The sequence below is a fragment of the Zalophus californianus genome, chromosome 1 (genome assembly GCF_009762305.2).
Source record: "Zalophus californianus isolate mZalCal1 chromosome 1, mZalCal1.pri.v2, whole genome shotgun sequence".
Classification (NCBI taxonomy): domain Eukaryota; kingdom Metazoa; phylum Chordata; class Mammalia; order Carnivora; family Otariidae; genus Zalophus; species Zalophus californianus.
The window spans coordinates 60,447,237-60,460,595 of NC_045595.1; the positions used below are offsets into that span (position 1 = coordinate 60,447,237).

Below are 13,359 nucleotides of genomic sequence, written 5' to 3' on the forward strand. Positions count from 1 at the left end.
AAGATAAGAGTTTATGCAGATTACAATAGGGATTTCCCTATCTCAGATAGCAACTGATGTCTGGGCTCTGAAGCTGGACTGTCTGGGTTTGAATCTAGCCTCTACATCTTACTTGTTACGTCATTTTTGGCAAGTTGCTTGATGTCTGTGACGTTTTTTATCAAAAAAAAAAGGGGGGGTTGTACTAATTCTAAACTCAGAGGGTTTCTATGAAGCTGAACTGAGATAATCCAGGTAAAGCATTTTTGTATGGTCCCTAGGCCAAAGTAAGAACTAGCTTTTCAATAAAAGGTCATACAATTTTTTCTTTAAAGTAAGGTTAACTTTTGGGTGCCTGGGTGGCTCAGTTGGTTAAGCGTCTGCCTTTGGCTCAGGTAGTGATCCCAGGGTCCTGGGATCAAGTCCCGCATCTGGCTCCCTGCTCTGCTTCTTCCTGTCCCCACTGCCCCTGCCCCCAGATCGTGCTTTCTCTCGCTGTCTCTTAAATAAATAAAATCTTAAAAAAAAAAAATGAGGTTAACTTTCTCCTTCCATTTTACACAATAACCACCTACCTACCTACATGATCACTAAGGTTTACTAGGCCAAATTACCACCCACAATTCAACATCAATGTAAGGTAATTGCACAAGAATTTATAACAACAAGTTATGTTATGTTATGCTTGCATATATCATAACTTACCCCTCAATACCCAAATGGCACCATCTAGGCTTCCACTTTTTAGAAAAATTTCTGCTGCAATATTCACAATTTGACATCTTGGTGCTAGCTTCTCGGGCCCTGTAAATCCCTTTAAACTTGTAAAATGTATTTTTAATTCATATAGTTTATCTAAGACTTTCCTTCCCTAGAGTAAAAATAAAGAACACTAATTATCATTCAGAGTATCACAGAGATATAAATAACATCAGTAATTATACAGAAGTCAATTACCCAATTTGAATCATCCTTCTAGACAGATGGTTCTCAAAAGACTCTTTCCTTAAGCTCCCTCCTGCTTAGCCACAGAGACAGACAGGGAAGGGGAGGAAGCAGGGCTTTGCCTCATATTAACCCTCACCCTGCTGACCCACCTTTTCAAGTGTTTTTATACTTGTGCTTCCCCTAAAGATTTCATTTGGAAAAAGGATTTCTTGCCCTAATGTGGAAAACTACTAACTATACATTTTGGTACTTCTGTTGATTACCCTAGGAGCCAAGAGGGAGAGACAGTGAAAATCAAGATAATGTTTTGTCAAATTTCCATAATGATAGTGGGGAAAAGAAAAGAATAAAACTGCTGGCTGAAAATTGTTTTTTTGATTCAACAGACTAATTATTTCACATAGTCTACATAAAGATTCTCTCCAGTTTGGACATCAGAAATTAGACATATATAGTATTATTTTATATAAGGGGTCAGCAAACCTTTTCTATGATTAGCCAGATAGTAAACACTTAGGCTCTACAGGCCACATTTGGTCAGCTGCACATTCTTTTTGGTTGTTGCTGTTTTTATTTTCTAGCTCTTTAAAAATATAAAAAACATTCTCAGCTCTTGAGATGTACAAAAACAGGCTGTGGGTCAGACTGGGCCCTTAGTTTGTGGTTTTATATTATATTCTATACTATTTGAGTCAGATGCATATTGTGATGTCAAGGTACTTTTAAGTTGATTACAGAAATGAATGCATTTTTAAGGAGATAGCTCTAGCTTAATTTCAGTGGTTTTACTTTTGTGTTCAAAAGGAATAGGTTTCACTAAAAAAAATCATACTAAGTAAAATAAAATATTCATTCCAAATAAGATAGCAAAAATTTTAAATTACAATATAGGCACAAACTCACCAGCCTCTTAAGAAATAATCACAACAAATAAAATTAAAATATACCCTAAAATTTCAGCAAAATCAATCTTTGTCAAAAATAGTTTATGTAGTCCTCAATTTCTCAAGCATTAAATATCCAAGAAATTAATGCTATGATGAACCTTAACCTAGACTGTGAGATCAGGGACAAGGCATATTCTGCCCATCCCAGGCCTACTGCACAGTGAATGCTAACCTCTTGAAGACCTTGGAGACTGGAGACCTTATGTACAAGGATTCCATTGCTGTTGTTTTTTTTTTTTTAGTAAAAAAAAAAAATCCATGGATTTGTATATGTATGACTGACCATGTACTTAAATGTTATTGAACATATTCAGTTATGAAATAACCTTTTTATAAGAAGGAAATAACAAAAGATACATTGTAATAGCTGATTCAGTACTGACCACACTCTCAACTGCTCCATTCATCCCTCAGCACGTCCTTCCTATTTTAGATTTTCCTGTCCTCTATTTTATTTCACTTTATTGAATCTATACTGCAGGGAAATCTAAAGAATGGCAGTTCAGTATGGTCCAGAAGAACTAGACCACTTCTATGGTGAGCTAAACCTCAAAGGCAGATATCAAGATATATGGTATATAGTGTTCCAGAGCATTCTAGGAGGTGATTTTTAAGGAGTTCTGTTAATTGTGAGTTCCCTGGGTTCATCTTAAAAAAGTGTCTGGAACTTCTGCAAAATTATGATGTTATCAATACTTAAGAGGTAGCAAAAGTCTGTATTGAAAGTTGCTTCAAATAAATATGATACTTAGCATACTTCCAATACTTCTTCAGATAGCCAGTCTCATGCTACTGCCTTTCCACACTTGCCGAATACACTACCTTCCTAGTCTGGGACTCATTTTGCCACTTATAACAATTATTAGCAAATTTCTAATTTGCAGGGTTAACTATATTCTGTTAAAAATTTTTTTAAATTAACACTCTCTGTACCAAGCCCAAACAAAAATTTAATGACATACCTTGGACCACTGCAACAGCTTGTGATAGAAGTACATAGCACTGATTCCGATTCTTCCCAGCAAAGTTTTATCTACTTCACTATTTTGTGGATCTTTGCTAACTGAAACACAAAGTAGGAATATGGAAAAAAGTGAAAAAGTCATTTAAAATGGCAGCAAAGGCAAATTAATATGAAATTATTGATACTAGAACATAGACCAGGTGTTGGCAAACAAACCACAGCCTACAGGACAAACCTGGCCTGTGGCCTGTTTTTGTATAGCTTGTGAGCTAAGAATGGTTCCCCTATTTTTAAAGGGTTGTTTGAAAGGAAAAGAAAACTATATGATTGTGTGATCATATGTGATTATGTGAAGCCTAAAATATTTACTCCTGGCCCTTTGCAGAAAAGGTTTGCTGACCTCTGATAAAAAATATAGCAGTGAAGAGCTCATGCAAAAAAAAAAAAAAAGTCTCAAAAACATATGAATTTTGTTGACTTGTAGTAGTGAAGGTAGTAACAACTTTAATGATTCAATAATTCAAGTGCTCCAGTATAATTTGCTAGCAATAGTTTTACCAATCTAAATGAAAATACAAATAAGAACATGAAACATGAGGTATTAAAACAATTCTTGACCTTATATCATTATAATCTAATATGATAATAAAAAGATGAAAGACTTATAAAGAGAAGGAGAAGTATCTGAAATTTGTGATATTAACTTATCCCCAACATGGAAAATACTAAGAGCTTTACATTCCAGGTAAAACACTGCACCACCCTAATACACACAATACATAGACCTAAACAGTGACATTTTACCTGTTTCAGCAAACTGACAAAATGGAACACCTGGTCTCTCTTCTTTACAGTCTTTTGTTAGTGTTTCAGCAATACATGCACAAAATCTCTGGAAATCTGCAAAGTTTTCACAGCCCATTTTTATGTTAATGTATAAATTTCCCAGTTTGGTCCAGTCACCTTTTTCTTTACAATGCTATCAGAATTATTAGAGACAAAACAAGAAAAAAGAAAGAAAGATGTCATTTATAAAAACATTATGGAATAGGCATATGTAGGCATTAGATATATAGAAATTAATAACACAATCTCTGTAGATCTTATAAACTTACTGACATTGTTACACCATCAATAACTTACTATTGTACAATTTGTGTTTCTGACTATAGCATAGTCTCTGTAATTTCTGGATGGCAATGTATGTTTGTTTTAATAATCTTTTCCTAATGTACTTAATGATGTCACCCCCAAATCTGAACTAGACAGCGGAGATAGATTTTATGGAAAACAGATGATTAGCTATATGATTTGAGCCGTCTCTACAGAAATGCATTATTTTACTACTTTTAGAGATTGCATTTTGCTATTATTTGGCCCCGTTTATAATTTGGGGCCCAAATATAATTTTGGACATTACATTTCTTGTATGAAAGGGACTATAATTTCAGTAAACTTACCATCTTATTATTTTCTACTGTAAACAAAGAAATAGTTTTCCACACCAACAAAAGATTATTTCAGGATATAAATGCTAATTTAGACCAACAATTACTAGATGAGTACAAAATGATCTTAAACTAAACAGCAAAATCATCCTGAAAGTTCTCTATTTTTTATATTCCAAATGCCTGGAGAGGGCACCCTGACCGTGGCTTTCCACTATCATTTCACATACTGCAGCCATCTGTGCATTATGACAAGAAAGCCAACCTTCTTGTGCACGGAGTCTGTCCAGCGACAAGAATTAAAGGCTAATAAGCCTTAGATTATTATACCTTAATATTATTAATTTTGAAACTGAACAATTATTCCTAGAATAGTCCATAACTCTAGAAATTGTTTGCATTTCAAAGTATTAAAAAATACTAGACTTCTTTTCCTTGAGCATTTTCTCTGTATAACAACAGCATTTAAAAAACTTTTCCCACTATTCAAAGTTTGTTATTACTGGTTTTCAGAGATCCCAGCAATTCATTTAAAAAAATAAGTGTCATACCTCTATTTCATTCAAGGCTGAATCTAAATCATATTTCCAGTTCTTTTTAAATTGCCTCATCTGTAACCTTTAACAATAAAAAAGGGTTAATTATGTTTACCCTCCAAAAGTCACTATTGCCCCTAATTCATTTGTTCCATAGTTTATACCTAAGAGACTATAAAAAAAAGGAATGTAGTAATATACTATAAAAATTCCTAAGAGCAAAAAAAAAAAATTCCTAAGAGCTAAAGAAAATAGAAAATGCATAGATATCTACTTCACACTACTTCCTCCCCAAACCAGAGGCAACAAGAAGGAAAAAGCAAATTCCACATGAAACCGTACCTTAAGCCTTTAAGGTAACTTTAAGACAGAGAGTGCCAGAGCTTCAAAATGATTGTGAATAAAAAGAGAAAAAAATATTAAAGCCAGCACTTGATCTTTCCTGCTCCCACTCTACCCTTGCTGATCCAACAAGTATTTGTGATAAGCAGAAACAGACCAAAACAAAAACAATGCAAAAAAAAAAAAAAAACATGGAAAACCGAACAGGCAGGACCTAACATTGATTAAAAATATACTACCACATGTTCCTGATCCTAAGGGAAAGACTTTCAGATTTTCCCCATTGAGGATGAGATTCACTGTGGCTTTTTGATAGATGGATTTTATGAACTTGGGGAATGTTCCCTCTATCCCTATACTCTGAAGAGTTTTAATCAGGAAAGGATCCTGTATTTGTTAAATGCTTTTTCTGCATCAATTGAGAGACCATATGGTTCTTCTCCCTCCTCTTATTAATGTGTTCTATCACATTAATTGATTTGCAAATGTTGAAAGACTCTCGCATCCCGGGGATAAAACCCACTTGGTCGTGGTGGGTGATCCTTTTAATGTATTGTTGGAGTCTATTAGCTAGGATTTTGTTGAGAATTTTGGAATCCATATTCATCAGGGATATCGGTCTGAAATTCTCCTTTTTGATGGGGTCTTTGCCTGGTTTGGGGATCAAAGTAATGCTGGCCTCATAGAATGAGTCTGGAAGCTTTCCTTCTGTTTGTTTTTTGAAACAGCTTCAGGAGGACAGATATTATTTCTTCTTTGAATGTGTGGTAGAATTCCCCAGGGAATCCATCAGGCCCTGGACTCTTGTTTTTTGGGAGGTTTTTGATCACTGCTTCAATCTCACTGCTGGTTATTGGCCTATTCAGGTTGTCAATTTCTTCCTGTTTCAGTCTTGGGAGTTTACAGGTTTCCAGGAAGGCATCCATTTCTTCTGGGTTGCTCAATTTATTGGCATATAGTTCTTGATAATAATTTCTAATTGTTTCCATTTCCTTGATGTTAGTTGTTATCTCTCCCCATTCATAATTTTATTAATTTGGGTCCTTTCTCTTTTCTTTTGGATAAGTCTGGTCAGTGGTTTATTGACCTTATCAATTCTTTCAAAGAACCAGCTTCTAGTTTTGTTGATCTGATCTACTGTGTTTCTGGTTTCTAATTCATTGATCTGTGCTCTGATCTTAATTATTTCTCTTCTAATGCGTGGCTTAGGCATTGTTTGTTGCTTTTTCTCTAGTTCTTTAAGGTGTAAAGTTAGTTGGTGAATTCGGGATTTTTCTATTTTTTTGAGTGAGGCTTGGATGGCTATGTATTTCCCCCTTAGGACCACCTTTGCAGTATCCCATAGGTTTTGGACTGATGTGTTTTTATTCTTATCAGGAACACATCAAGCATGCCCACTCTCACCACTACTATTGTTCAACATAGTACTAGAAGTCCTAGCAACAACAATCAGAAGACAAAAGGAAATAAGAGGTATTCAAATTGGCAAAGAAGAAGCCAACTCTCTCTCTTTGCAGATGACATGATACTTTATGGGGAAAATCCAAAAGACTCCACCCTCAAATTACCAGACCCCATACAGCAATTCAGTAATGTGGCAGGATACAAAATCAACACAGAAATCAGTTGCTTCCTTATACACTAACAATGCAACTGTAGAAAGAGAAATTAGAGAAACGATTCCATTTACAATAGCACCAAAAAGCATAAGAAACCCTGGAATAAACCTAATCAAAAAGGTTGAGTCTATACTCTAGGAACTACAAAACACTCATGAAAGAAATTGAAGAAGACACAAAAAGATGGAAAAACATTCCATGCTTATGGATTGGAAGAATAAACATTGTTAAAATGTCTATGGTACCCAGAGCAATCTATTCCTTCAACACCATCCCGATCAAAATTCCAATGACATTTTTCAAAGTGCTGGAACAAACAATCCTAAATTTTGTATGGGTTCAGAAAAGACCCCAAATCGCCAAGGAAATGTTGAAAAAGAAAAACAAAGCTGGGAGCATCACACTGCCTGATTTCAAGCTATATTACAAAGCAGTGAGCATCAAGACAGCATGGTACTGGCACAAAACAGACATACAGACCAGTGGAACAGAATAGAGAGCCTAGATATGGACCCTCAACTCTATGATCAAATAATCTTCGACAAAGCAGAAAAAAATATGCAATGGAAAAAAGACAGTCTCTTCAATAAATTGTGCTGGAAAAACAGGACAGCTATATACAGAAGAATAAAACTTGACCATTCTCTAACACCATACACAAAGATAAACTCAAAATGGATGAAAGACCTCAATGTGAGACAGGAATCCACCCAAATCCTAGAGGAGAGCATAGGCAGTAACCTCTTTGACATTGGCCACAGCAACTTCTTTCAAGATACATCTCCAGAGGCTAATGAAACAAAAGCAAAAATGAACTTTTGGGACTTCATCAAGATAAAAACCTTCTGAACAGCAAAGGAAACTGTCAAGAAAACAAAGAGGCAACCCACAGAATGGGAGAATATATTTGCAAATGACACTACAGATAAAGGGCTAGTAACCAAGATGTAATAATGAGCTTCTCAAACTCAACACCCAAAAAACAAATAATCATTTCAAAAAATGGGCACAAGACATGAACAGACACTTCTCCAAAGAAGACATACAAATGGCTACAGATACATGAAAAAATGTTCACCATCATTAGCCATCAGGCAAATCCAAATCAAAACCACATTGAGATACCACCTTACACCAGTCAGAATGGCAAAAATTGAGAAGGCAAGAAACAACAAATGTTGGAGAGGTTGTGGAGAAAGGGGAACCCTCTTACACTGTTTGTGGGAATGCAAGTTGGTACAGCCACTTTGGAAAACAGTGTGGAGGTGCCTCAAAAAATTAAAAATAGAGCTACCCTATGACCCAGCAATTGCACTACTAGGTATCTACCCCAAAGACACAGATGTAGTGAAAAGAAGGGTCATATGCATGCCAATGTTCATAGCAGCAATGTCCGCAATAGTCAAACGGTGGAAAGAGCTGAGATGCCCTTCAACAGATGAATGGATAAAGATGTGGTTCATATATTCAATGGAATGTGTCTCAGTCATCAGAAAGGATGAATACCCAACTTTTACATCAACATGGATGGGACTGGAGGAGATTATGCTAAGTGAAATAAGCAGAGAAAGTAAATTATCATATGGTTTCACTTATTTGTGGAACATAAGGAAGAGCATGGAGGACATTAGGAGAAGGAAGGGAAAAATGAAGGTGGGGGGAATCGGAGGGAGAGACGAACCATGAGAGACTATGGACTCTGAGAAACAAACTGAGGGTTTTAGAGGGGAGGGGGTGGGGGATGGATTAGCCTGGTGATGGGTATTAAGGAGGGCATGTACTGCATGGAGCACTGGGTGTCATACGAAAACAGTGAATCGTGGATCCCTACATCAAAAAGTAATGATGTATTGTATGGTGACTAACATAATAAAATTAAACTAAATTAAAAAAAAGAATAAAAAAAGTACTACCATAAAGACTAAGTTTGAAAATGCTTAAAAGAATCTGAATAGATTAGAACACAAAGCACACAGAAGGAACTTAAAAGTTTGTGTGATTTAAAGAACACAATCTATAAAATGCATAGCTTCTGGGAAAGAAAAAAAAAAAAGACAAAAATGAAAGAAGATGCACCCTGTGGCAACTGGAAAGAGAAAAAGAAGAAAAAGGAGAAAGAAGAGGATGCCACCAAACTAAGAGTACTATATAGCAGCCAACTGTGGCGTCAATTTTGGTAATTAGTCCCAATGCTCTATAAATGATTCCAGAGCTTAAAAAGGAAGCACAACTTCCTAATTCCTTTCATGAATCAAGTATAAATAACATTGATACTTAAACTGGATAAAGGCAGAACAGAGAAAGAAAAGTGTAAAACAATATTACTTATAATGGTGATGCAAAAACAAGGTAAAATATTAACAAGCAAATCAGTTTTTCAAATTGAAGAGTTATGGGGATGATGGTTGTGATGGTAGCACAACAATGTGAATGTATTTAATACCACTGAACTGTACATTTAAAAATGGTTAAGATGGTAAGTTTTATATTAAGTGTACTATACCACAAAATTGAAAAAATATTGACAAACAGAATCCAAGACCACCTTAAGAAATGACACACCATGACAAAGTGGTATTCACTTCACAAATATAAGGTAACTTCAATATTAAAAAATCCATCAGTATTATATACCATATTAATAAATCTAACAGAAAAAAATCATGATTATTTCCATAGATATTAAAAAGGCTTTGATAAAATTCAACATCAATTCACTTACAAATATAGGAACTGAGAGATAATTCCTTAAAGTGTTTAAATATATATACTGTAGTCCTAAAGCCATGACTGTATTTAATAAGAAAATTCTAGGAGATATTTCCACTAAGATCAGGAACATGAAAGGATGTCCACTACGTCCATTGTTATTCAATACTGTACTAGAGGTATGAGCCAAGGCAATTAGATAAGACAAATTACTTACAGGCATAACAATGGTAAAGAAGAAGTAAAACAATCTCTACTCACAAATGATATGATAGTATAACTGGAAACGCCCACAGATTCAAAGATGAAACTAAGTCAAACAATAAAGACTTTAGAGTAAATTAACAGAATATAAAATTTACAAACAAAAATGCCCTTTATATATACAAAAATAAAGAAATACAGCATATAAAAAACTCATTTATAATAGCAACAGATTAAATACTTATAGGAGGAAAATTCTAAAACACTCCTGAAAGACAGATAAATTTGAACAGAAAAACATTTCATGTTTTTTAATAGAATTCAATATTATAAAGATGTTAGTTCTTACTGAGTTAATTCATAGATTTAATGTAATTCCAATAAAAATACTAACAAGCTACTATATGAGGTTAGGAAGTTGATACTGAAGTTCATGTGGTAAAAACACATATGCAAGAAGAGCAAGAAAGACACTGAAAAGAAAAATTTTGCAGGGGATTATCCCACGAAAACATTAAAGCATACTACTATAGACTCTATAATTAAAATAATGTGGAACGGGTGCAGGGGAATACAAAGTCCAGACACAGACCCAAGCACATATGAAATTTATAGTATGATAAAGGTAGCATCTCAAATCACTCTAACTAAATAAATGGTTCTGGGAAAACTGGAAAAGCATTGGGAAAAAATTACATCTCTATCTTACACTACACATGAGAATAAACTTCAAATAGATTATGAACCTAACTATAAAAATGAAACCATACAAGTAATAGAAGAAAACATGGGTGAATTCCTCCAAAAATCTTGGTGCTGGGAAATTATGACTCAAAATTCAGATGCAATAAAAAACTATGAATCAAAACTGAGGCAATAAAAAAAGATTGCTAATTTAGGTTGAATAAAAATAAAACTTTTTGCCATGCAAAAACCACCATAAACAAATTCAAAAGACAACTGACAAAGTGGAAAAAAAATTTGTAATATATAGTACAGATAAAGGTCTAATACAATATATTAAGAACTCTTGACACTTAAGGAACAAAGAACCAGAATCCAATAGAAAAATGGGAAAAGACACGAGCAGACAATTCACAACAAAAAGTATAAAAATGACCCTCAAATATGTGAAAAGAAAATGTTCAAACTCATTTATAATAAAAGAAAAGCAAATTAGAACAACACTGAAACACCATTTGTTACCTAACAGATTAAAGAAGACTAAAAAGTATGACAACACACTATATTAGCAAAGCTGTGCTGAATAGTCTCTTATGTTTCTGGTTATATATATATATATTCTTGTATATATATATACATGTGTGTATTTATATATGCATATATACCACATAGATGTGCATATACCTATGTGCATACATACATGTACATATACCAAAATGCATATACTAACACACATATGCATATACCATATATACAAACATAACATATATATACATACCATATATACAAATTGGTACAGCCTTCTTGGAGGGAAATTTGACAGTATCTATGTACTTACCTTTAAAAATTTATTTTGAAATAAATTATAGACTCACAGGAATTTTCAAAATAGTACACAGTCCTGGTACCTTTCATCCAGCTTCTTCCAATGATGGTTTCTTATATAATTGTGGAGCAACATAAAAACTAGGAAACTGACATTGTTACAATACTGTTAATTATTCAGTTTTCACCACTTGTTACATGCATTCATCTGTGTGTGCGTAGTTCTGTGCAATTTTATCTTATGTATAGATTTATGTAACCATCACCACAATACAGATATAGAACTGTTCCATTACCACACAAAGGAACTTCCTCATACTATCCATTTATACTCATCCCCCAAGCCCTGTCCCTTGGTGTCCCTTGTCAACGAATAATTGGTTCTCCATATCTATAGCTCTGTCATTTTGAGAATGTTATATAAATGAAACCATGTAGCATGTGGCCTTTGAGATCGGCTTTTTAAATTCAACACAATGAGATCAATTCATTTCACGTTTCAATAGTTTGTTGATTTTTACTGCTAAGTAGTTTCCTTGGTATGGATATACAATTGAACTGTTCATTCACCTGTTGAAGAACATCTGTATTTCCCCCCAGTTTTTGGATATTACAATTAAAGCTGCTATGAACATTTGTACACAAGTTTTTAAGTGAGTACAAGTTTTCATTTAATTCGGATAAATGCCCAGTAGTTCAATAGCTGTACTTGATTTTTACATGTTTGGTTTTTAAAGAAACTGTTATTTTCCAGAATGACTATGCAATTTTACATTCCCACCAATAACATATGAGACACTTTTTCCACATCCTTGCTAGCATTGGTATTGATACTTTTTTTCTCCAGTTACACTGAGGCATGCTGACAAATAAAAATTGTATATATTTAAGATATACATATTTAACTAGATGTATATATTGTGAAATAATTGTCACTATTGAGATAATTAATGACACTTTTTCCACATCCTTGCTAGCATTGGTATTGATACTTTTTTTTCTCCAGTTACACTGAGTTATGTTGACAAATAAAAATTGTATATATTTAAGATATACATATTTAACTAGATGTATACATTGTGAAATAATTGTCACTATTGAGATAATTAATGTATCTATCATGTCACCTAGTTTGTGTGTGTATATATAGAGAACACAAGATCTACTCTCAGCAAATTTCAAGTACACAATATCTTATTATCAACTACAGTCATCATGCTGTAAAATAGGTCTCCAGAACTTAATAATCTTATAACTACAAGTTTGTACCGTTTAGCTAACATCTCATTTGCCCCACTCCCCATCTCCTGGTAACAACCACTATTCTAATTTGTTGCTGAGTTAGACTTTTTTAGGTTCCACATGTAAGTGAGATCATGCAGACTTGTCTTTCTCTCTCTGCCTTATTTCATTTAGCATAATATACTCCAGGCTAATCCATGTTGTCATAGATGGCAGGATAACCTTTTTTTTAAAGACTGAATAATATATATTCCATTGTATATATACACCACATCCTACTTTGTTCTTTTTATTCAAGATTGCTTTAGCCACTCAGGTTATGTTGTAGTTTCATATGCATTTTAAAATTGTTTTTTCTATTTCTGTAAAAATGTTAATAGAATTTTGATAGGAATTAAGTTGAATCTTTGGTTTTGGGTAGCATGGACATTTTCACAATATTAATTCTTCCAATCCATGATACAGAATAGCCTTCCATTTCTTTCTTTTGGTTTCCAATGTTCCATGGTTTTCAAAGTACAGATCTTTTAGCTCCTCAGTAAATTTATTTCTGAAGTATTTGGTTTTTTTAAAAATTTTTTATTATGTTAATCACCATACATCATTAGTTCTTGATGTAGTGTTCCATGATTCATTGTTTGTGCATAACACCCAGTGCTCCACGCAGAATGTGCCCTCTTTAAAACCCATCACCAGGCTAACCCATCCCCCGACCCTCCTCCCCTCTAGAACCCTCACTTTGTTTTTCAGAGTCCATCGTCTCTCATGGTTCATCTCCCCCTCCGACTTACTCCCCCTTCATTCTTCCCCTCCTGCTATCTTCTTCTTTTTCTTTTTTCTTAACATATGTTCCATTATTTGTTTCAGAAGTACAGATCTGTGATTCAACAGTCTTGCACAATTCACAGCGCT

General features: G+C 34.1%; 1 protein-coding gene across 4 annotated transcripts in view; it reads right to left on the reverse strand.

Moving 5' to 3' along the window:
• The window catches only part of LOC113916762 (T-cell activation inhibitor, mitochondrial), a 178,584-nt gene that overhangs the window by 90,854 nt on the left and 74,371 nt on the right, over positions 1–13,359 (reverse strand). For all 4 annotated transcript variants that reach the window (XM_027583678.1, XM_027583677.2, XM_027583676.2 and 1 more), the window contains exons 13-16: positions 4,838–4,904; positions 3,643–3,817; positions 2,837–2,937; positions 685–850 (exon numbers count right to left, since the gene is read on the reverse strand). In XM_027583678.1, coding sequence (XP_027439479.1) covers positions 685–850; positions 2,837–2,937; positions 3,643–3,817; positions 4,838–4,904 — 509 coding nt within the window. The remainder of the gene's footprint in view (positions 1–684; positions 851–2,836; positions 2,938–3,642; positions 3,818–4,837; positions 4,905–13,359) is intronic.